The sequence below is a fragment of the Elgaria multicarinata genome, chromosome 2 (assembly GCF_023053635.1).
Source record: "Elgaria multicarinata webbii isolate HBS135686 ecotype San Diego chromosome 2, rElgMul1.1.pri, whole genome shotgun sequence".
Lineage (NCBI taxonomy): Eukaryota > Metazoa > Chordata > Lepidosauria > Squamata > Anguidae > Elgaria > Elgaria multicarinata.
Genome location: NC_086172.1, coordinates 176,706,844 through 176,732,060, shown reverse-complemented (window position 1 = coordinate 176,732,060; position 25,217 = coordinate 176,706,844). Strand labels below are relative to the sequence as shown.

The following is a 25,217-nucleotide window of genomic DNA, read 5'->3' as shown; positions in this document are numbered from 1 at the left end:
ATCAGCGTTTTCCACAATTTAACCTCCTTCATCCCAACGCCGTGACAGCTTTCTTTCTCCAAACACCCAAAACCAGTGGTGGAAGGAAGTATGATGTACTGGCATACGGTTAAGGAAAATAAGGGAACACCACCATTAGCTATAGTTTTTATGTCTGGGCTGTGTTCGCAGGGCACGCTTAAGGTCCTGTCATCTGCCTGGGAAGAAAACCCAGCTCCATAATGCTAAGGGTGCGGGCAGAAGCTACAGTTGCTCAGTGGTGAGGGAAAGGCACTTTGCCCATGCTCAGGAATGCTTTAAAAATCATATTACTTTATACATGTTTCTCTTTTTTTAAAAAATGGCTTGGCCAAAGGTGGGAGAGTGTGGTGATTAATGGGAATGATTAAAGAAGCAGAAATAGGGCTATAAAAGCAGCAGCACCTGAAACAGGGTTTCTCCCTCAACTTAAATTCATGGCCAAGACATTCCAATATCTAGCATCCTAGAAAAGTAGCAGGGCTATTTAAACAGAATTGATGATATGGTGGTGGTGAAGGTACACACATACAGTGTGTTTGGCTACAGGTAACTTTGGCTATTCAAGGACTGGAAAATGGAAGCTATACACCGCGCATTGTCTGAAATAGGGTACGAATGGGTGCGATGGGCGGCATTCTGGAAAATAAAGGTCTTTAGGGTGCAATATCTCTGCAGAGGCCACCATTGAGGGAGGAAGCAGCAGCCAGGCACCTCTCCACCGTGCCTGGGTCCAGCTCCAGCTGAGAGCCCCCTCCCTCCTGCTACCAACTGTCTCTGGAGAGGCCACCAGTGAGGGAGGAAGCAGCAGCCAGGCACCTCTCCACCGTGCCTGAGTCCAGCTCCAGCTGAGAGCCCCCTCCCTCCTGCTACCAACTGTCTCTGGAGAGGCCACCAGTGAGGGAGGAAGCAGCAGCCAGGCACCTCTCCACCGTGCCTGGGTCCAGCTCCAGCTGAGAGCCCCCTCCCTCCTGCTACCAACTGTCTCTGGAGAGGCCACCAGTGAGGGAGGAAGCAGCAGCCAGGCACCTCTCCACCGTGCCTGGGTCCAGCTCCAGCTGAGAGCCCCCTCCCTCCTGCTACCAACTGTCTCTGGAGAGGCCACCAGTGAGGGAGGAAGCAGCAGCCAGGCACCTCTCCACCGTGCCTGGGTCCAGCTCCAGCTGAGAGCCCCCTCCCTCCTGCTGTCAACTGTCACTGCTGAACTTTACAACTTAGATTGTAGTGCCTGAATTTGCTTTCCTTTTCCCCCTCCTCCTCCTCCCTCCCAATCCCCTTTCCTTTTGTGTCATGTCTTTTAGATTGTAAGCCTGTGGGCAGGGACTGTCAAGAAATACTTTTGTAAGCGCCGTGAGAGCCTTTTTTGGCTGAATGGTGGCATAAAAATCCTTAAATAAATAAATAAATAAATAAATAAAATAAAAATTCTAGGAATGGTGAAACAGAAAAAAGTCCTATAGCTCCTAGCATTCCCCAGCCAGCATGGGAGCTGTGGGAGTTTTTTTTGCCTAAACACGCACAGGACTGCGTGTTTATTTATTTTATTGTTTTCCAAAAGTGCGAGTTTTAAATAACAAACACACAGGTTAAAATATTTCAGTAAATTTACTTTTCATTTATAGTACAAAACTGAAGGGGAAATTAGAAAAGTAAGGTTCTGTACACAACAGGTGCTGGGGCTTTGGAATTCCAGATGTAGTAATCAGAAGAAAGCACTTCTCGAGCTAAAATTAAAAGAAAGGGAGAGAGAAAATGAGCTCTTAGTGGCAAGTTAAAATACAGAAATAACACAAATTAATTAAATAAATATGTTTAGGATTTTTTTTAAAAAACACAACACCTGAGATACTTATATAAGACATAATAAAGGTCCATAATACGTTCACTTAGAAATCTATATTGTTAAAAGCTAAATTCTGCAGACAATAATTCTGAAATAGCCAATCCACAGCAAGTTCACCTGGGTATACCTTCACGCTTCCGTAAATGCGTTCTGATTCAATTGAAATTGCCAAAGATGTAACCTGCTCACCTGTACTGATCTTTGGTTTTCCTGATGAAAAGACCTGGATGGAATGCTGCTCGGTGTAACAGCCAGTAAGCGTGAAATCCAGGATTCTAAAATAAAGCTAAAGACAACGAAGCAGAAAACACTGAGAGAGATGCACGGACTCATTTCTGCTGGGGAGGAAAAATGCTGGCAACTTACATGGAATCTTTGCAACCAAAACAGTGGCAGCAAAAAATGCTGCTGCTAGTGTGGAGTAGTGGCTAAAGTGTTGGACTGGGAGTCGGGAGATCCGGGTTCTAGTCCCCCACTCGGTCATGGAAACCCACTGGGTGACTTTGGGCCAGTCACAGACTCTCAGCCCAGCCTACCTTCGGCTGATACGCCAGCTGCGCCCCTTCTTAGAGTCAGAAGACCTAAAGACGGTTGTGCACGCGCTGGTAACCTCAAAGCTTGACTTCTGCAATGCACTCTACATAGGGCTACCATTGTACCTAGTCCGGAAACTTCAATTACTTCAAAATACGGCAGCCAGGTTGGTCACCGGTACATCTAGGGGTGAGCATATTACCCCAACATTAAAATCACTCCACTGGCTGCCAAATAGTTTCCGGGCAAAGTACAAAGTGTTGGTCATTACCTTTAAAGCCCTAAATGATTTGGGTCCAGGTTACCTGCGGGATCGTCTTCTCCCATACAGTCCGCTGCGCACACTCCGGTCCTCTGGGGTGAACTTACTTCAGTCAGCTAAAACTAGGCTGACATCAGTTTCCCAGAGGACCTTTTCTTCTGTCGCCCCCAGATTGTGGAATGGCCTGCCGGAGATTTGTAAAATTAACTCTCTGTGTGATTTTAAGGCAGCTTTAGTCTTTTCTGGCAGGCCTATCCAGATCAATGTAAAATCAAGAATTTTTAAGATGTATTGATTCCTGTTCTAATGTTGTTCCCCGCCTCGATCCAAAGGGAGAGGCGGGTAAGAAATAAATAAATATTATTATTATTATTATTATTATTATTATTATTATTATTATTATTATTACCTCACAGGGTTGTTGTTGTGAGGATGAAATGGAGAGGAGGATTATGTTTGCCGCCTTGGGTTCCTTGGAGTAAAAAAGGCGGGATATAAATGCAATAAATAAATAAAATGAAAAATAAATTGATGATATCCATATCGTTCAGTCGAAGTACTGTGGCTTTTTGATTAGCAGGGCTGCCGCCGCCCTCTGCCACCCTCCTCAGATTTCCCTGTTCCCTCTGAGTTTAGCTGCAATTCTCACAGTAGCCTGTGGGGGGGAATCACAGAATCATAGAATAGCAGAGTTGGAAGGGGCCTACAAGGCCATGGAGTCCAACCCCCTGCTTAATGCAGAAATCCACCCTAAAGCATCCCTGACAGATGGTTGTCCAGCTGCCTCTTGAAGGCCTCCAGTGTGGGAGAGCCCACAACTTCACCAGGCAACTGATTCCATTGTCGTACTGCTCTAACAGTCAGGAAGTTTTTCCTGATGTCCAGCTGTTTCCCCATACTGTTGTGAGCTAACCCTGGCGACTGTCAACTGGGCTGAGAGTCTGTGACTGGCCCAGAGTCGCACAGTGAGCATCTATGGCCAAGCAGGGGCTAGAACCTGAACCCGGATCTCCCGACTCCCAGCCCAACACTCCAACCACTGCACCGCACGGGCTGTCCGCTGCATGATAGTATTGTTGTTTTTAAGGCAGTTTTTAGTTGGGATTAAATATAAGAACCTTTTCCCTGGGGTGGGGGGGGAAGATACCTCAAAACATGCTGGGAATAAAGACCAATCTACATGGCTAGTTCCTGAAGTGGTTACTTCTTACAGCCAGTTGGAAGGGGCCTACAAGGCCATCGAGTCCAACCCCCTGCTCAATGCAGGAATCCACCCTACAGCATCCCTTACTTTGACATAGGCAGTGCTGCCGCTACACACAGGTTCAACTGGCTGCTCTGGGTTCACGGGACCAAAAGCGACCGTCCCGGTCAGGGAAATGTCCAACGATTTGGGAAATTTTTGTCCTGTAGAGGAGGGGAAAAAGATTTCAGAGCAACTCATAATGTTTTTAATGACGATAATAATGGTTTCAGAGCAACTCATAATAATGGCACTTCTAAGAGCCCAACAAGCATCATCATTTGAGGAAGGACAGTATTATATGTCCCACGTTACAAAGGGGAAACTGAGGGCACCCTAAGGCCACATGTAGTAAATTTACAGCTGAGGTGAGAACCAGCACGTTCCTGGCTCACAGCCCACACGCTCGACCATCAACTCATGGCTAGAGGAGTAAAAGAAGTCCTTGCCGGTTAATCCCACTGGGGAAGGGAACGAGGGCTTGGCCCATCTTTTTGGCCCAACGGTAAACAGAGTCGTCAGCAAGGTCTTTCCAAACAAGCTGTCCTCCCTTCGCCTACAAAGAGGAAAATAAAGAGTTCTGTCTTACCTATGACCCAAACCAGCAGGCTTTTCTCTTTCAGTATCTCAAGTTGGCCATAGCTGACTTTGTATTCCAAGTGTGTAATGGGCCCCCTGTCACCAAAAGGAGAGCAAAGCACCATTGAAAGTTACAATAACCAAGGAGTTACTCAAGAGCTGCTTCGTTAAGTAATGGTCAAGTGAGACGATGACTGGGTTCAGACAACACGATAACCAATGGCGGTTTAAATAGTCAATGGTTGGTTATTTAACCCCCCCCCATGGGTTATCAGGGCCCCGTCTACACACAGTCTTCGGGGCGCCTTGAAGGCGCTTCAAGGCGCGCCGAAACTCCTAGTGTAGCTACCTGGTCAGAAGAGACGGAGGAAGAGGCGGCGGCGGTGAAAAGTTCCCAGGGCTCGACGGCTTCTCTGGTGAATCCTTGCCGCCGAGCCCAACTCCCCGCCGGCCTCCTGCTGCCGGCGAAAGAGCTACCTAGGTTGGAGAGCTCGGCTCTTTCGCCGGCAGCAGGAGGAGGCCGGCGGAGAGTTGGGCTCGGCGGCAAGGACTCACCAGAGAAGCCGTCGAGCCCTGGGAACTTTTCGCCGCCGTCGCCTCTTCCTCCATCTCTTCTGACCAGGTAGCTACACTAGGAGTTTCGAGGCGCCCTGAAGTGCTTTCAGGGCGCCCCGAAGACTGTGTGTACACGGGGCCCAGGTTGCAGGAAGGGAGGTTTTTTTTAGCCAACGTTGGTTATTTGGCCAAAATAACCAAAGCAAATAACCAATGCTGTGCAGAGTGACGTACAAAATTATGCATGGTGTGAAGAATGTAGATAGGGAGACATTTTTCTCCCTCTCTCATAATATTAGAATTTAGTGGGGTCCTCCCATGAAGCTGAATGGTGGGAGATTCAGGACAAATAAAAGGAAGGACTTCTTCACACAGCGCAGAGTTAAATTGTGGAACATGGGTGGGAGGGTGCTGTTGCACCATGTCCTGCTTTGTTGGTCCCTCCTGGGGGCAGTGTGTGTGCTCTGCAGAAGTTCAACCAGGCGTTAGCAGCTTCATTACGCCTAATGGGTTTCCTCATGAGAAAGCTAGATGATAGGTAAGAAAAGAGACTAGATGCGATCTCTCCTCCTCCTTTCTCTGTTAGCTTGAGGTTCCTGCTGCTGAAAACTGGTTTTTACAGAGGGAGATTTTTCAAGACCTGTCCCCAACGTTGTTCACTTACAGCCAGGGAAGGAAACAACACCTTTGATATGTTGATTTTTAAAATTTCCACTTGAAACAGGGGAATATTGGGGAATTGATCAAGTCCAGGATTTCGTTGTAATTGTTTTTTTAGCTATTTTAAGCTGTCTGAAAATGTTTGTATGATAAAAGATTTTATTTTATATTTCTGTCCATCTTGGAATGTAACTGTTGTGAACGGCACAGAGCGCTTTCGCTATTGGGTGGTATGGAAATGAAATGAATGAATGAATGAATGGAAATTGCATTATTCTCACCTGTTGAAAAAGGGAATACGGGCTTCGCAGTATTCAAAAGAATTTTTTACACTCTCATGAAGCTTAAGGTGAATGGTAAACTTCCATTGTGAATCTTCTTCTTTCAGCTGGTAAAATCCCAAAATAGGAGGAACAGGCACCTGGGCAGGGTAGGAGAAAGAGCTGAATTCTTTATATTCCTATTTTAAGATCATTTTCATGTGTTTTATCAATTGGTGTTTTCTGTTTTTGGTATGTTGTAAAGCTACCCTGAGGCTTCCTTGGAGGCGTGTGATAAGAGTGCAAATTCTAAAATAAAATAAAATGAATTAAAATGGGATGACAGTTTCCAGATGTCAAATATAAACTCTCTGATTGCTAAACAGTAAGATAATTAGGCAGAAAGTGCTTAATTCTGATGGAAAACAGGAATTAACAACTCATTTGCAAGCTAGATTCTCTAAACCACCGATCAGCGGGGTGTTGGAAATATTTCTAGGATGAAGGCCAAAAACTCGTCCAACGGCACACTCAGAGCATGTAATGAGCAGGAGGGACGTTGCTAACTCGCAGATTCCTTTCAGAATCAGAGCTGAGAAGCGTTCATCCATTGTTATAAGAACCCAAGTTCTTATACGGGAAGGTATGGCATCTACTTTGCCTTCCTTACATGAAAATTCTGCAAAGATGATCCCACGTGTGAAAGTCTGTATCCATTAAATACTTCTTTTGAGATAAATATCTTTATGTAGGTCAGATAGATGTTCCTTCAGTTCTGCATCTTTCACAAATCTGTTAAGTCTGCCAGCCCAAATTATCTCCTCTTTGTCTACCCTACCAACAGACCCCGCCCCACCCAAAAATCGGGTCTTGCCACCCAAAATGTGTGGAATATTTGCACCTTGGCCTTCCTTGTGACTTTCTTTTATGACCCACACCACTTCTTATAACTACACAATGGGCATGGAAAACGCACCCCCTACAATGGGGAAGCAGAGAGGGGGCAAGGGACTTCCCCCCCCACTCTCTGGGCCCCAAACCAGAAGCACCACCATACCTGTACCATTGATCTGGCCAAGATCCCCAATTACCAGTAGCCACACTGAGAAGTCGTTCTGCAGTCTTCCTAAGAAGTTTACTATAGAATTATTTTACATCTCATCTTAATATTGTTTGCATTTGAGGATGGCAGGCTGTCGGTGGTAGAAATGTCTCATGCAGGCAGCCAAGTCTTCCACTTTGAGTGAACAAAATACTGCTCGTTCCAAGTGTTCAAAAATGGGCTTGATTAAAGTGCAGAGTCTGGGTATGGTTGATCCCTGCATTAAGCAGGGGGTTGGACTCGATGGCCTTATAGGCCCCTTCCAACTCTACTATTCCATGATTCTATGAAGATGCTCTCAGTGTGGCCCCCATTCTCCTCACCGCCACTGCTGCCAGCTGTTTCTCATCCTTGCTGCTGTTGGAGGTCAAATCATAGAATCATAGAATAGCAGAGTTGGAAGGGGCCTACAAGGCCATCGAGTCCAACCCCCTGCTCAATGCAGGAATCCACCCTAAAGCATCCTGGACAGATGGTTGTCCAGCTGCCTCTTGAAGGCCTCTAGTGCGGGAGAGCCCACAACCCCCCTAGGCAACTGATTCCATTGTCGTACTGCTCTAACAGTCAGGAATTTTTTCCTGATGTCCAGCCGGAATCTGGCTTCCTGTAACTTGAGCCCGTTATTCCGTGTCCTGCACTCTGGGAGGATCGAGAAGAGATCCTGGCCCTCCTCTGTGTGACACCCTTTTAAGTATTTGAAGAGTGCTCTCATGTCTCCCCTCAATCTTCTCTTCTCCAGGCTAAACATACCCAGTTCTTTCAGTCTCTCTTTATAGGGCTTTGTTTCCAGACCCCTGATCATCCTGGTTGCAATCCAATGTTGACCCCCATAGCGCCAGAGATGAGTACACAGGTGGCAGCAGGGCCAGGAGTGTCTGCCTGTGCACTCCCTGCTGGGGCACTGACTTTGGCAAATGCTTGACCATGCTGGCTCTGCCCGATTCACATTCGCATTACGAATCATGCAGCCTTACCTGGGAAGTATAAAAGCACAGATTGAAAAGGTCTGGAGGAGGTATTAAAGGGAATTTGTAAGGTCCGCTGAAAGCCGAGTCGTCCATTATGCCAACGCTGCTGGAGGTCAGGATGGCAGAATCGAGGGAAGAGACGCAAGGGTGGACCAAAATATCCTGGAGGGGAGAGCCGTTGGCAGGGAGGTTCAGGCCGAACGTCACGTTGGGAGCAGCTCCTTCTATGTCACACTTCAAAGACAAAAACAAAGGTCTTCAAAGCAAACTCAGAACTATATGAGAATGGGAACAGGCCTCACTGATGAATAGTCTATTCACAACCTTTTGTTTATTTTAAATATATATTTTTAACCTGCCTTTCAGGGCACACGATCCTCACTCAAAGGTTACAAAACAAATGAAAATACAATTACAATTCTAAATGCCACCGCCACCCACGGAAGTCAAAGCTTTTTTTAAAGTACCAACGGCAGACCGGAATAAATGCTTCTTCAGAGTTGTTTCCCCCCCTCTCAAAACGCCTCAGGCATGAGGCCCATATGCATCGCCTTGGAGAGGGAGTTCCACTGAGAAAGCCCTGCTGCTGCTGCTGGGCCAGAGAGCAGGGCCACCAACACTGATCTGAAAGCTTGGGCTGGCTCATATAGGTGGAGGCAGTCCTTCAGATAACAGAGTTCCAAATCATTTAGGGCTTTCAGGACTCAAACCAGTACCTTGAATTGGGCCTGGAAACAAACATCTGAGTCACCTTGTCCACACAAGTGTTCTAACTCCCACAGTCTGTACCAGTTGCTGTTTCATAGAATCACAGAATAGTACAGTTGGAAGGGGCCTCTAAGGCCATCGAATCCAACCCTTGGCTCATTGCAGGAATCCACCCTAAAGCATCCCTGACAGATGGTTGTCCAGCTGCCTCTTGAAGGCCTCTACTGTGGGAGAGCCCACAACCTCCCTAGGTAACTGATTCCACTGTCGCACTGCTCTAACAGTCAGGAAGTTTTTCCTGATGTCCAGTCAGAATCTGGCTTCCTTTAACTTGAGCCCGTTATTCCGTGTCCTGCACTCTGGGAGGATGGAGAAGAGATCCTGGCCCTCCTCTGTGTGACAACCTTTTAAGTATTTGAAAGGTATTCCACTGTCGCACTGCTCTAACAGTCAGAAAGTTTTTCCTGATGTCCAGCCAGAATCGGGCTTCCTGTGACTAGAGCCCATTATTCTGTGTCCTTCACATTGGGAGGATGGAGAAGAGATCCTGGCCCTCCTCTGTGTGACAACCGTTCAAGTATTTGAAGAGTGCTCTCATGGCTCCCCTCCATCTTCTCTTCTCCAGGCTAAACATGCCTGGTTCTTTCAGTCTCTTCAAAGGCAGCCCCCTGCACAGTACATTGGAGCCATCTAACCTGGATGTGACCAAGGTCTATGTCACTCTGGCTCTGACAGCTTTCTCTAGGTGAGGCCGCAGCTGCCAAACTAGCCCTAAGCTGGTAAAAGGCGGTCCTGGCAACCAATGCCATACAGAATGGCATCTGTTGGAACAGCTGTATTGGCAAATCCAGAGGTCCGTTTTCGACTTGCCACAGTGAGCGTTTCAGGTGAAAATGAGCCGTTTCAGCTTTCTTTTCTAGCTTAGAATTGGGGAGGGGGCAAAGAACGCCCCTACCGGGGTGCTGAGGGGCTAAGGGTGATGACGGGAGCATTCCCTGCTACCCACTTGAGTTCCTAGCTAGAGGGGAAGGTTGTGGCTGGGTGGGGTTTGTTTTTCTTTACTTACAAGGAAGTAAGCCCACTGAATGTAGTACGTCTTCTTTTTTTTCTGAATAAGCAAGCTCGGGATCAGGATGTTAAAATACTGAAATTGTGGCACGGAACACTTTCATTTGCGCATTTAGAGCTTAGCAGGACTACAAAACCAGCTACACAATCGATGTAGCTTTACTTTCCGTATTTCTTTCACTTACATAATTGGCTAGTTTGGGCATAACAGCACCGTTTCAACGGTTTATATTCCCACTGCTTTTTTGCTTGGGAGCTTGTTTCTTTTCCAAAGCTTTGTGTGGAATGTTCTAGCTGCAGTAACCATACATGTTCATAATCTTTATATTTTAAATGTTTCGTATTTGTAATCAGATAGAGTAAAGGATCCAAACCTGTAATTTCATTAATGTCCCCTAAAATGTAAAACATAAAGATCCCCCTGGTTTTTTTCGTACCTGGAAGACGAGAGGTCAAACCACTACTTAGCTGTGAAACTTACTTAGGCCGCTATCCTAAACACACTTACTAAGGAGTAGGCCTCACTGGATGCAGTGGCACTCACTTTTAAGTAAACACACAAGGATGGCATTACCAGTGGCTCCATTCAGACATCACACTGAAACATGTTTTGCACTCATCACTATTTAGAACCCAAACCAGGGTTTGAGCTTCCAAATGAATAGCCAAACCCTGGTTTAGAGCACCTTATTGCTTTGGCTTTTCATCCGTTCAACTCCTCCGCTTGCATTTTGTAGAGATCTCTGGAGATAGAGCAATGAACCACAGTTTGCCATCCCATTTCAAACCGTAATTTTTGATTCCGGTTTGCTGATTGTTCACAACCCATGGTGTGTCAATTCAGATATCATGCCAAGCTATAGTTAAGGTTTGGTGCGATGCCTGAATAAACCAATGTCTCTCACCTTAACCTCTCTCATGGGGCTATTATGAGGATGAATAACATAAGGATTGCATGCGGAGAACTGTATACTGAAAAGTGATATAAAAATGATAAAATATTAGTAGCAGCATTTTTAAACTCTTGTTTAAGCCAGCAAAACTAGGAGCAAGGTTTGCAAGAGCGTAACCGTAAAGTGAGATTTTCATTTTCGTTTAATTCACAAATCTAAAAAAAGCAGTATCTTCTCTGCAGCATGCTGAAGCATTAAAAATATTAAGTTCAGCTTCCCCATACGCCAAGATAAAAATGAGCTGAATTTTTACTTTTCCAGGTGCATTCATGTGTCAAATAGGTTAGAGAGATTTGCACAGGAAATCGTCTCACCTTGCAAGTTACAGTTCCATAAACCTGCCACATGTCCACCACATCCCTTTTGTCATACTGGACAGACTTGACTTTTTCAGTGATACAGACATTAACTTGGGGCTTTCCCTTGTATGTGCTGGTTCTCCAAGCTGGCGGCTTCGGAGGGTGGCTACTTGGGGCGACGTGATTATTTTCCCAGCCGTTCAGGTTTGTATCTAGCGGGGTGCCGAGCGGACAGGCCTGCATGAGCAAGCTTGGGAGGTGGCTGATTTTGGTGTTCCTCTCCCCTTCGCTCTTCTGACCGGAGCTCATGAAAGCCAGCAGCCTGGACAGGAGGTCAAAGGTCTGAGAGATCCCACTGATACTGAAGAGGGGTGGGGGTGGCGTTACAGATTGCTCAACCAAAGGCAGGCCAACGTAGACCAACCCGCTCTTCTGGAAAGCCACCACAGGCCAGAGGTCTCCCCTCTCGGCCTGCAGCGCATAGACAGAAGTCTTGTTGATTCGGGAACAGCCATCCCGACGCTCTACAAAGCTTTGGTCTCCGTCAGTCAGCCTCAGTTCAAAAAGTAACGCTTTCAGGAAAGGGCCGTCTTCTGGCACGGGCACGTAACTTGATCCATTGAAGGATTTCGCTCGCTTTTCCACTGTAGGGTAACGCCTGCAACACGGAAACAGAAGCAGAGCAGCAACATTAACATTCCGTTGCTTGGCTAATGGTTCAGCACATCTGTAACAGTATTTATGGCGTGCTTCAAACTGGCCTCACATCTGTACCCTCAAAGAGCGGACGTTCACTCCACACCTGTCTGCCATTATTCTACGTGATTAGATACATGGCATGGAGCCCAACCCTACGCTGGGCCAACACAGAAGCCTACTTCACCAAATTACTGTTCCAATTCACACGCTGATGCCCAGGCAGACCATTTCGTGAGAGGCAGGGGCGCCAGGCAGAGGCTTGCAAGCACGATGACCCCTTCAGCACCCTCTTTCTCCCTCCTGCTCTGATGGGAAACTACAGCATGAATCGGGCTACTGTACATGCAGGCCTCCACATGAAGCACACGTGAGGCTATGTATACTGAGGGGAATGGGGCATTACAAGCGCTCAAAGGCTCGTGAGCTGGCTTGCTTCTTTTACAGTCATTCATAGAATCATAGAATAGCAGAGTTGGAAGGGGCCTACAAGGCCATCGAGTCCAACCCCCTGCTCAGTGCAGGAATCCACCCTAAAGCATCCCTGACAGATGGTTGTCCAGCTGCCTCTTGAAGGCCTCTAGTGTGGGAGAGCCCACAACCTCCCTAGGTAACTGGTTCCATTGTCGTGCTGCTCTAACAGTCAGGAAGTTTTTCCTGACGTCCAGCTGGAATCTGGCTTCCTTTAACTTGAGCCCGTTATTCCGTGTCCTGCACTCTGGGAGTATCGAGAAGAGATCCTGGCCCTCCTCTGTGTGACAACCTTTTAAGTATTTGAAGAGTGCTATCATGTCTCCCCTCAATCTTCTCTTCTCCAGGCTAAACAGGCTAAACTCCTAAGAGGTCGTGACTTCATACTCTGGGGAAACCGACATCCTTGACTATTACTAGGTCTGTTACAGATCAAAACAGGCAAATCAGTTAGGCCCTATGCTTTTTGTCCTTTGCCTCTGCCATAAACCTGAGAAACAATGACTTAAGTTTGTCTTCTCCAATTGGCCGACTGATCCTTAGTTTCTTCCATATCTCGCCTTATTAAGTAGAGTCCTATGGTTAATTCTCTCCTTATTCAGAGGAGTAAAAGAAATATCAAACCCTCATAGTATCAACAGGAGAGCAGAAAAACCGTAATTTTTTTTACAAATGGATTTAACTACTATGTTGTACAGTAATTATTTTTTAAAAGACTTCCCCGTCAGAAGCTCGATTTTTTTTCCAAAATTAATTTAATTCCAAAATGTCAAGTTGACAGTGTCACTTTAAAGTACAGTAGGAATGAACAAAAGGGGATAATTGGCATTATGTGGAATTGGTGTTTGAACCTGGCATGGTGGAAGGCTTTTATTTGTTGTCTCTAATTCCCTTTTTGGCTGAAGGATGGCTGAAGTGTTCCTGAGTCTACAATGCAGACTACAATTACTGCTGTACCTCAATAATCACAATCACAGTTTGTGTACAGATTTCACAGAATCAGTATATGCTCTTTACGTTCCTTTTTGTTTAATCCTCCCAATATTCATGTGAAAGCGATGCTGTGGTCTTGTTCACACATTCACCAGCTCTTTTGGACTGGAGTGGTGCAAGCCCTTTCGCTGCATGCAAATTCTTCCCACCTTTTTTTGAGGGGCTAAACTGCGCATTTGTGTGATTTTGCATCTGGGGCACATCAACACGGGACGTGATTCTCTTCACTCCACCACATGGAGAGGACTTTTGTAAACCGCCCAGAGAGCTTCGGCTATGGGGCGGTATATAAAATAAATAAATAAATACATAAATATAGTGGATGCAAGAACCAGGGCAGTGGCTCAACCAAATTTACCAAGGATTCTGACCCCATGGCAGGACAGAAGAACAGTGTGATTTCAGGACCAGACAACACATTCTATTTAGCACAGGCTTCTCAAGAACAGCTTCAAAATTACGTCTTGTGTCACCATCTCCGTAATATGTAAAAGGGGGTCACCATGCTATTTTCTGTGTGGAGGGTCTCCACACTAGTGACAGCCACCCTAGGAAAAAGGGGGTCAGGGTCTACAACTCCACCTATTGGGGGCGGGAAAGGGGAAGAATCTTGGCTTCCACAAATTTCTGATTGGCTACAAAGGCTAGCCAAAATTTATGGGCCCCTGAATGGAGTGCTAGTATGGAGCATCTTATGGATACAGAACTGGGCATGTTTAGCCTGTAGAAGAGAAGGTTGAGGGGAGACATGATAGCACTCTTCAAATACTTAAAGGGTTGTCACACGGAGGAGGGCCAGCATCTCTTCTCACTCCTCCCAGTGTGCAGGACACGGAATAACGGGCTCAAGTTAAAGGAAGCCAGATTCCAGCTGGACATCAGGAAAAGCTTCCTGACTGTTAGAGCAGCATGACAATGGAATCAGTTACCTAGGGAGGTTGTGGGCTTTCCCATCCTAGAGGCCTTTAAGAGGCAGCTGGACAACCATCTGTCAGGGATGCTTTAGGGTGGATTCCTGCATTGAGCAGGGGGTTGGACTCGATGGCCTTAGAGGCCCCTTCCAGCTCTGCTATTCTATGATTCTAAGAAGCAGTGTGTGGTGACTGGCTGTATATGCTGCTGTGGTGGCAGCAATTAAGCCACCACGCTCAGGGTTGATTGCAAGCAGCCTCTGCAGCAGACGCGTAACATGCCGACCAGAGTGTCTGCAAAGGGTTGCTGGGTGCAACCTCAGCAACATCCTATTTCCAGCTGCAGTTCTGCCATCTGTTTAGACCAGTACTTTCCAAACTGTGTTCATGCTGCAAGAAATACATTCGGGGCCTCTCCCACAAACCCAGAATTTCTATCCGCTATCAGGAGAGGGTAACCTGTGGCTCCACAGATGTTTTCACTTCAACTCCCATGATCCCACACCATTAGCTATGGCTGATGGGATTGGTAGGCCAACAAATTGCCCACCCCTGTGCTACATGATTAATTGCCTTTGCCTTGCCCCTTCTGGGGGTTGGAGAGAAGATTGAGGGGAGACATGATAGCACCCTTCAAATACTTGAACGGTTGTCACACAGAGGAGGGCCAGGATCTCTTCTCGATCCTCCCAGAGTGCAGGACAAGGAATAATGGGCTCAAGTTACAGGAAGCCAGATTCCGTCTGGACATCAGGAAAAACTTCCTGACTGTTAGAGCAGTCAGACAATGGAATCGGTTACCTAGGGAGGTTGTGGGCTCTCCCACGCTAGAGGCATTCAAGGGGCAGCTGGACAACCATCTGTCAGGGATGCTTTAGGGTGGATTCCTGCATTGAGCAGGGGGTTGGACTCGATGGCCTTGTAGGTCCCTTCCAACTCTGCTATTCTATGATTCTATGATTCTATGAACAGCTGGGTGCTAGTTCTGCCACCTCAGGTGTGTGAATAGATCTTTCAATCAGTTCTGAGAAGCAGAACAATTACTAGCCTAGGGAGGTTGTGGGCTCTCCCACACTAGAGGCCTTCAAGAGGCAGCACTGGATAATGGATGAATGATCCAACTGACATGCCTGTACCCCAGATAGCTGCACCTCTTGACTTTGCACTTGCTTGTCTAGTATAGTACTGTATACTCTGACATATGGTTTTATATCATTTTAATTGTCAAGCCTTCCCCCAAAGAATTCTGGGAATCCTCGTAGTTCAGGGAGTTACAGAGACTTAATCATAGAATCATAGAATAGCAGAGTTGGAAGGGGCCTACAAGGCCATTGAGTCCAACCCCCTGCTCAATGCAGGAATTCACCCTAAAGCATCCCTGACAGATGGTTGTCCAGCTGCCTCTTGAAGGCCTCTAGTGTGGGAGAGCCCACAACCTTTCCACTCCCAACTACAATTGCAAAGAGATCCTTGGAGCGAGGGAAAAGGGCCTTTAAAGAAGAAACAGCCTGCAGTGTATATAGACCGCCCTATGTTAGGATTAGAAATCGCAATAACAAGTCACAGTGTCATTGCTGGGATGATTCATCCAACAGACAATGTTGCAAACGACTTAGGTCATGTTCAGATTCTTTATTTCTTGTAGAGAAGTGACAGCCTAAAAAATAATAATGGAAAAAATAGTGGGGGGATGTGGGGAGGGAAATACATGCCCCGTGGATTTTTTTTGGGAAAATCTGGAAACAAAAACACATTTTCCCTGAATCTTCCCATCCCCAGCAAGCGTTCACATCTCTGGCAATCCCAGCGGGAAAAGATTTTGCAAAGGTTACACAGGAACTGAGGAAGCTGCCTTATACCAGACCATCTAACCCAGTATGATCTGTTGTGACTGGGAGCGGTTAAGACAGCAGATTGTCAGGCAGAGTGATCCTTTCCCCATTACCTGCTCCTTGACCCATTTTAACTAAAGATTATTACTGTTATTATTATTGTTATTAACAATATTTATATACCGCTTATATATATATATACCCCATTGAAAATTTCGGAGCAGTGTCCAAGATAAAATAAAATAAAAACAGAATAAAACACTTTAAAATAAATTGTAAAAGAAGCAAAATGTACAGCGAACCGTGGCTGGTCACGGTTCCTGGAATAATGGTGTTTTTAGGAGGCACCGAAAGGAATACAAAGTTTGCGCCTGCCTGACCTCCAGGGGCAGGGAGTTCCACAGGAGGGGGGCCACCACGCTGAAGGCTCTTCCCCTGGTGGACTCCAATCGGAGGACGGGTCTATGTGGAACCACCGGGAGCATGCCCTCGGATGACCTCAGTGACCGGGCAGGTTGGTAAGGGAGAAGGCGCTCTCTCAGGTATCCTGGTCCCAAGTTGTTTAGGGCTTTGTACACAAGTACAAGAACCTTCAACCTGGCCTGGTAGCGAACAGGCAGCCAGTGCAGCTCCCTCAGCAGAGGAGTTACATGCTGGAAAGGGGCAGCTCCAGACAACAGCTGAGCTGCTAGATGCCAGAGATTGAACCACAAACCTTCCACTTGTAAAGCATGTGTGTACCACTAAGCTACGGTCCTTCCCCTAAATGGTGGTTAATGTGGGAAGGGTGGTTGCGCAGTGGTACAGCCCCTGCCTTGCATGCAGAAGGTTGTAAGATCGATTCCCAGCATCTCCAGGCAGGTCTGGAAAAACTTGGGAGCTGGAAACCCTGGAGAGCCGCTGCCAATCAAGTGTCGACAGTACTGGGCTAGATGGACCAAGGGTCTGGCGCAGTATAAGGCAGCTTCTGACGTCCCTATGTGGTGGTTCAACTCCTGCAAGGAATTCTGCTTCACAACATAGCCAGGAATGATCAGGGGTCTGGAAACAAAGCCCTATGAGAGACTGAAAGAACCGGGCATGTTTAGCCTGGAGAAGAGAAGCATGACTTCTGTTACAGGACTTGAAATGTTGTCACATAGAGGAGGGCCAGGATCTCTTCTCCATCATCCCAGAGTGCAGGACACGGAATAACAGGCTCAATTTACAGGAAGCCAGATTCCGGCTGGACATCAGGAAAAACTTCCTGACTGTTAGAGTAGTATGACAATGGAACCAATGACCTAGGGAGGTGGTGGGCTCTATTCCCACACTAGAGGCCTTCAAGAGGCAGCTGGACAAGCATCTGTCAGGGCTGCTTTAGGGTGGATTCCTGCATTGAGCAGGGGGTTGGACTTGATGGCCTTTTAGGCCCCTTCCAACTCTACTATTCTATGGGAAAAGGAAAGGAACCTCTCGTGCAAGCACTTGAGTCATTGCTGACTCCTAGAGGGATGCCTGCTTTCGCTTGGCAGACTTTGTAGTGGGGTGGTTTGCCATTGCCTTCCCCAGTCGCAGTTACCTTTCCCCCAGCTATTCTATGACTCTATAATAAAAGAACAACCCCTAGAGTGACAATCTTTATGGTGGACAATCTTTATGACCAGCTCTTCTACAGGCTCGGATCAAGCAGTACAGTGGTATTACCTGGAAAACAGCACGGTGCCCTGTGCCCCTTGTTCATGGCTGATGATCCACAGTCCCCTTAAAGCCATCGCAGGCAGCTAACAGGTCTCGGGATCACCATGTCTGTGATGGCTTCACAGCTGAGGATCTTCCTGTGGCTGCAATCATCTTTCGGGTGCTAAGGGAATTCCTGCTCAGAAATCACTTCTCCTCCTCCTTGATACTAGTGCAAGTACTATCTCCTCGAATGGGGGAAGAGGATCCCAGATTTCAGAATTTGTCCCACTGGGGGCAAGGAAAACCTTCTCTCCTCGGCTACACCCTCCAACCCGAAATCTAGCAGAGAATCCCGCTGCAGTTTAGGGCAACCTTCGTTCACTGCCCCCCCTTGAAATGCCAGACACCCCTCGACCCAAACTATAAAGACCCCCCTGCCTGCCCACCGCTACAAAAGCCCCCTGCTTTGCAAACCAGCAGCCCCCTTGTCCCCCCCCCCAAAGCAAAGATGCCTAGATCAGAGAACCCAACTCGAGACTGGGGAGGGGGGGACCCCCACCCCCTAACTCCTTGCAACTGGAAAGCCACTCGCTCCCTTGAGGGTTGAAGCTACACTTCTACGAGCGAGGCGTCTCCCCACTCTTGCACACTAGACTCTCTTGCACACTGGACTCCCCCTCCCCTATATTTCGAGCCCCCCCTCACACCTACAGCAGGCACCCCTGTAAATCAAGGAGCCCCCTTTTCAGCACAGAGCACCCCAACTTCTACGACAGTCTCCCCAGACAGAGACCCCCCTCACTCTCCCTGTCTAAAAGGGATGTCGCCGCCCCCACCCCCTATTTAGATCCCCTCAGAGACGACCCCCCCACTCTACTACTCCAAGCAGAGCTCCATTTTATCATGGAAAAAATACATCTCATCCATTACAGCTTCCTCCTTCTCTCCCTTCCCGATCTATCAGGGCCTCTTTCCCTCAAAAATATAAGCCACTGCTCGCCCCGCTGCCTCGCCGCCCCTCAGAGCGGCTGACTGGGGAGGCCCCGTCCCTTCCAGCGAGGAGAGGAGCTGGCGCGGGCCCGGTTTTCCGGCCTAGGAACCGGAGGAGGAGGCGGAGGCAGCTGACTGGGGCGCTTGGGCGGAGCCGCCTGGCAGGCCTAGCTGAGGCTGGGAGCCCGAGTAGCCGCCGCCGCCGCCGCCAGGGAGGCCTGTTGGTTGGGCGGCAGAGGAGGAGGAGCTGGAAGTCGCTGCCGCCTCCGCCTGGGTGAGGGCCCGTCAGGTCGAGCTGCCGCTGAGGCGAGACAATGGAGGAGGCCTGGCCGGGGCGCCGGGCGGGCGGCCTGAGGGGGCGGCTGCGGGACAAAGAGAACGAGGGCGGCGGCGGCGGCGGCGGCACCATGGCGGCGGTCACGCCCGAGCTCTTCGAGGTAAGGGGGCGGTGGGTGAGTGGGGGGCGCCCCCCTGCCCCGTCTTCTCTTTCTGGGGAGGGGGAGGCAGGTCTCCCTCGGAGGGGAGAGGGAGCTGTCACGGTCTGGGTATGTGTGGGGCAGGCCTGGGGTGTGTGTTTGGTGGTGGTGGTGGGGGCAGCCTGACTGGGGCGGGGGTGCCTTCTGAAGAGGCGGAGATGTGGGGTGGGGGTGGGTTAAGAATTGAGGGTGTGGGGAGAGAAACATTGGGGGGGGGGTGTCAAGGCCCAGTGTAAATAGGAATAGGGAGCTCGCCCTGCCCCTATTACTGTCCTTTTTAATTCCCACTGAGTAGGGTGACCATATGGAAAGGAGGACAGGACTCCTGTATCTTTAACAGTTGCATAGAAAAAGGAATTTATGGAGAACCTGGTGAAATTCCCTCTTCATCACCACAGTTAAAGCTGCAGGAGCTATACTAGAGAGATCAGATACGAAAGAGGGCAGGGCACCTGCAGCTTTAACTGTGGTGATGAGGAGGGAATTTCACCAGGTTCTCCATATATTCAAATGACACCTGCTGAAATTCCCTTTTCTATGCAACTGTTAAAAGATACAGGAGCCCAGTCCTCCTTTTCATAGGGTCACCCTGCCACTGAGGCAGGAGGGGGGGGAAGAGAGGTTGTTGACGAGTGTGTAAAATTGAGAAAATGGGGATCTCCAGGGGTAGAAGTTGAAGGCAAGCTAGGCAATGGGGTAGGAAGCTGTCAATGGGGCAATAGAATATTAGCCCCCCCACCCCCGAAATGGGGATGGAGAATGTATAATAATAATAATAATGATGTGTGTTGTGAGGGGTTTGCTGGAACATAGAATCATAGAATAGCAGAGTTGGAAGGGGTGTAATAGGAAAGTATGGTTTCTGTGGGGTCAAGAATGGGGGAGATGGGGGAGTCTAGGGGGGAGAGGTTGGGGAGACAATTGGCATTTTTCTGTTCCCCCCAACCTTTAGTAGCCACATGAAAAGGAGAAATTCAGAAGGCAAGGTTCTTCCTGCAGGGATCGGGAAAATATTTGCCTGCTGCTGGATGATTTGCTTGTCCTGCAACTGCTGAAGGCATGGGAGGGGTTGTTAAAAGAGCAATAATCAATCATCATCATAATATCGGGAGACCTCATGTAGGTTGACACAACACAGAGAATGGGAGCGATGGGTGGTGGTAGGTATGGGCAGAAAAAAATGATGGTGCATCTCCAAGATGCATCCTTAGGTTGTACCCTGAACGATATTGGTGTTTGGAGAGATGGAGGAATTTAGTAGCAATAACCCAGTTTTGTTGGCAAGTTTTCCCGAACCACCGCTGCTGCGTCAGAAAACTGATTTTTGTATGTTGCTTATGGCTATTTTTCCTAGGGAAAAGGGTTTCTAAGGTTTTATTGATGAATAAATGGCCAGTTAGCCCAACGAGCTCATGTAATTTCCCCCAAGGTTCAGTTCAATGAGAGATGAGGCCTTGAGAGTTCTGGTCTTGAGAGCCACGTTCAGTACAATCCTGAACTGGTGAAGAAGTAATGTAATGATATGCATTGAGAGATTCAGCTCCATCAGACAAGCATTTATTGCACACTCATTCTGGGCACTCATGGATTTTCACAGGTCCCTCTCACATCGTCGTCTGTCTCCTGCCCCTTCTAGCCTTTTTCACACCACAAAAGCACACCCCAGTAAGTCTGACTTATTTTTTGAGGTAAAACTTGCCGCTATTTCCTGCTGTGTGCAGGAGAAGCAGCGCAATCAAAACAGCCCACTGAACGAGCCACATGCACTGTTTTACGCCTTTCAAAAGAGGAAGTAATGAGGGACAAATGCGCGGGCAGAGAAGCGCCGGTAAGGAAAGACGATTCCCCCCCCCCCCCCCCGGTGTGATGATGCTCATTGCAGCCTTCCTCAACCTGGGGCGCTCCAGATGTGTTGGACTGCATCTCCCAGAATACCGGCTGGGGCATTTTGGGAGTTGTAGTCCAACACATCTGGAGCGCCCCAGGTTGAGGAAGGCTGGTCTAAGGTGACCACCTTTTTTTTCTTCGCAGGGCTCCTGTGTTTTTAACAGCTACCTTTTGGACAGTAGTTCAGCTGTCATGGAGATGGGAATTCATTTTCTGCATTTCTTCCTGTCTTGTAGCTCTTCAAGGCACAGGAGCCCTGCTAGGCATGTGCGTGTCAATCCACACTAACCTGTGCAGGCGGCAGAAAGAAAGATGAGATTCAGACTTGCTCTAGGAACTAGTTCACATATCATTCTTTGTTTCTCTGCATTCATGGAGAAATGGAAAGTGTAAAATCGTGGATCGCTGAGAAAGTGTATTCGTGTAGGATGATGGAAATGCATGTGTGAGGTGGTACCGGGGGTTGGAAAATGGAGTTTCAGTTGTGGGAGGTAGGATCTTCCACATGCAGGGATCTCTGAGGAGTTTCCTACGACAGATTGGATCTCCTGCCCGTCTCTCAGCAATGACCCTTGACCTTTCTTTGATGGTGGCCATTTATTGATTGATTGATTTGATTTGTACCCTGGCTTTACCAAGAAAAATGGCACACATGGCAGCTTACCATCATAAATAAAAATTGATTAAAACAATAATAAAATAATGCTTTAAAACACAATTAAAAACATGGTAACAGAACAAAAACAATAGCCATTGTCATCTTAATCCAGTCTACCATGTTTCATTCTAATACCATATTTCTCTTATGTAGCTTGGAGAAAATATTCCGTTCCCTTCCTGACATTTTTAGATGAGAAGGATATTTTCATTGGGGCAAAAATATTAATGTCTAAAAGGGCAAAACCTAATGAACACTGCAAACTTTGCTGGTGTTTGCCATGTCAAAATTTACATTTAATAAATTTATAGTCATCCCGTCAGTAAAACTCTGCAATCCTATACACACACTTACCTGGGAGTAAGCCTTATTGAACATTTTGAGGCTTACTGCTGTGTAGACGTACATAGAATTGTCTTGTAGGCCTTCCAGGGTGACATACAATAAGAATAATAAGACAAAATGCCATATGTAATCATCACAAACACATGCCTGAACTGTAAGCAGATAATTGTATAAATGTACGTACCGTGATCCCATTCTTCACTGTGATCCCATTCTTCAGGGCAATATTATATACTGCATTTTTATACACCTTTTGAAAGCAGTTGTAGAAGTTAGGATGGGATTTTGAACTTGGGATGTAGAATTTTGTGCTGCTTTTGTGTACTGAGTTATATTTTGACTCGATGGCCTTATAGCCCCCTTCCAACTCTACTATTCTATGATTCTATGAAGTGTCCCATGGAGTAATTTCATTGTACAGAAACAAATTTAACAGTGGAAAGCTAAATAGGTGAGCGAAGCCAAAGACAAGTATTGCTTGGCCAGTGAACAGAACAAACTTGATTTGCCACTTTGGTTCAATGTAGGTGTGAAGGAATTCATATAACTAGTTGGGTACTATATTTCATGATGTTACATCTGTGACCGATGTTCAAATGCCCAGAACTGAACACCGTTTGAGGCGTCTAAGCTCTTTGGATTGGGAAAAGTCACTTTACAACTAGTGTTCTCGCTGAGAGATTTCATTATATTTGGCAGTATATAGATGTCACAAATAAATAAAGTGCCTTTTAAAAAAGCCTCGTATCCCCTTCTTGTAAATTAATTTTTTTATATACTTTGAAGTAATTCCTAAGTTTATAAAAATATAACATTTCTGCAATGGCTGTGTTTGTTTTTTTCCGTAATTTGTCCTCTCAATGAGTAAAACATTACATTTTTAAATTTTAAAAACTCTTTCACTGGATTCACACAACATGCTAACCCACCCACTGTGGGTTGTTGTTGTTGTTGTTGAACCATGGGTTATTGTGTTGTCTGAACGCAGCGTGTTTTCCATGTGCCCCAGGCAAGGTGAGCTACTTTCACACACACCCCCCCCCCCAAAAAAATTGCCAGCTTCGATTTTTAAGAACAGGTGTTTTGTAGAAAAAATAAAAAAGCACAAAACTTGAACTTGTTATTTTTTTTTATTAAAACAGGTAATTTGTATAAAACCGTGACCCTTAAAAGTTAGTACTGCACCCCTCTGAGGTCTGCGCTCTAGGCGGCTGCCTACTTGGCTTGATGGTAGCACCGGCCCTGCCTGAACAACCCAGGAACAAGCCATGGGTTCTTAAGGTGGCTTGTTATCAAGACACCTTGCAGAAAATGCACTGCGTTCAGACAACACTGGTTAATTTACTTAATTGTGTTTTATAAATGCAAAAACAATTACAATCCAAAAATAAAGTGTTTTTATATAGTACCAGCGGCGTACCTGGTGCTATACAGATTGAATACAGTCTTTCCACAGAGCCTATAATCCACATGAGCCATATAAGACATGGATATGCGCTGGGTTTGGGCTTTATAAATGACTAATGACTAGGAGATGAGAGTGGTAGGGTGGGGGTCACAGTGGAGAAATAGTTAAGATTTGCAGATGACACAAAATTGGGCGGGATAGCTAATACCCTGGAAGACAGAAACAAACTTCAAAGTGATCTTGATAGGCTGGAGTGCTGGGCTGAAAACAACAGAATGAAATTGAATAGGGATAAATGCCAAGTTCTACATTTAGGAAATAGAAACCAAATGCACAGTTACAAGATGGGGAATACTTGGCTCAGCAATACTGCAAACGAGAAGGATCTTGGAATTGTTGTAGATCGCAAGCTGAATAGGAGCCAACAGTGCGATATGGCTGCAAGAAAGGCCAATGCTATTTTGGGCTGCATTAATAGAAGTATAGCTTCCAAATCACGTGAGGTGCTGGTTCCTCTCTATTCGGCCCTGGTTAGGCCTCATCTAGAGTATTGCGTCCAGTTCTGGGCTCCACAATTCAAGAAGGACGCAGACAAGCGGGAGCGTGTTCAGAGGAGGGCAACCAGGATGATCAGGAAACAAAGCCCTAGGAAGAGAGACTGAAAGAACTGGGCATGTTTAGCCTGGAGAAGAGGAGATTGAGGGGAGACATGAGAGCACTCTTCAAATACTTGAAAGGTTGTCACACAGAGGAGGGCCAGGATCTCTTCTCGATCCTCCCAGAGTGCAGGACGGAATAACGGGCTCAAGTTAAAGGAAGCCAGATTCCGGCTGGACATCAGGAAAAGCTTCCTGACTGTTAGAGCAGCACGACAATGGAACCAGTTACCTAGGGAGGTTGTGGGCTCTCCCGCACTAGAGTCCTTCAAGAGGCAGCTGGACAACCATCTGTCAAGTATGCTGTAGGGTGGATTCCTGCATTGAGCAGGGGGTTGGACTCAATGGCCTTGTATGCCCCTTCCAACTCTGCTATTCTATGATTCTAAGATGTGTTTAAAGAAAGTGCTTAAAAATGGCTCTTGGAGTTAGTGAGTTGTGGGCTTCCCGGAAAGGTTTGGCTAGTCACTGTTGGAAACAGGAGGTGCTGGACAACCCTTGGTCTGCTCCAGCAAGTTTGTTCTTGTGATCGTAGAAGGAAATCACTTGATGGGTAGAAAGGAAGAGGTTGTGGAACATGTGAAACCGCCTTCTATGGAGGCAAACCATCCGTCTAGCCCTGAACTGTCTGCTATGATTAGCAGCAGCTGTCTTGAGGCTTCAGGCGGAGGGTCTCTCAGCCCTGCTACTTGCCGTCCTTATAATTGGAGTTGCTGAAGATTGAACCTGGGCCTTCATGCTTGACTGAGCTATGGTCCCTCCACCCATAAAGAGCGCTGCGGCAAAAAGGAACAAGGCGAGAGTGTGGGAAAGGGATAACGGAGGCTGATGAGCTAAAGCAGTGGTTCCCAAAGTGGGCGGTACTGCCCCCTTGGGGGTGGTGGGATTGTATAAGGGGGCGTTAGGAGGCAAGGGGGCGGCAGGGGGGCGTTAAGAGGCAAAGGGGCGACAGGGGGGCGCTTGAAGTGGTCTTTTCTGAGAAGCGCCTCTCCAGAAGGTCTTAAAACCCAGGGACATTTTTATGGGAGAGGGTAGTTTGGTCCCAAGCCATATAGGGGAAGAATCCACACATGTATTAATGCTGTTTAAGAAGCCCATCCATCACATTAAGAATTTACAGAATAGTGAGGTCCTCTACCCTAGTTAATAAATGTGATATCTTGCTAAATGACTATCAGAC

General features: G+C 47.1%; 2 protein-coding genes across 3 annotated transcripts in view; one reads left to right on the top strand and one right to left on the bottom strand.

The window, feature by feature from the left end:
* Positions 1–1,609: 1,609 nt before the first annotated feature.
* AP5M1 (adaptor related protein complex 5 subunit mu 1) lies at positions 1,610–18,016 on the bottom strand. The gene is made up of 8 exons (XM_063118165.1): positions 17,642–18,016; positions 11,068–11,710; positions 8,031–8,258; positions 5,976–6,115; positions 4,490–4,575; positions 3,949–4,064; positions 2,051–2,147; positions 1,610–1,742 (listed from the first exon to the last, which is right to left on the bottom strand). The coding sequence occupies exons 1-8, from the start codon at positions 17,707–17,709 to the stop codon at positions 1,660–1,662; spliced, it is 1,461 nt and encodes a 486-aa protein (XP_062974235.1). The 5' UTR covers positions 17,710–18,016; the 3' UTR covers positions 1,610–1,659.
* Positions 18,017–18,825: 809 nt separating this feature from the next.
* The window catches only part of EXOC5 (exocyst complex component 5), a 43,316-nt gene continuing 36,924 nt past the window's right edge, over positions 18,826–25,217 (top strand). For both annotated transcript variants that reach the window (XM_063118193.1, XM_063118192.1), the window contains exon 1: positions 18,826–19,044. In XM_063118193.1, coding sequence (XP_062974263.1) covers positions 18,922–19,044 — 123 coding nt within the window. In that variant the 5' untranslated portion in view covers positions 18,826–18,921. The remainder of the gene's footprint in view (positions 19,045–25,217) is intronic.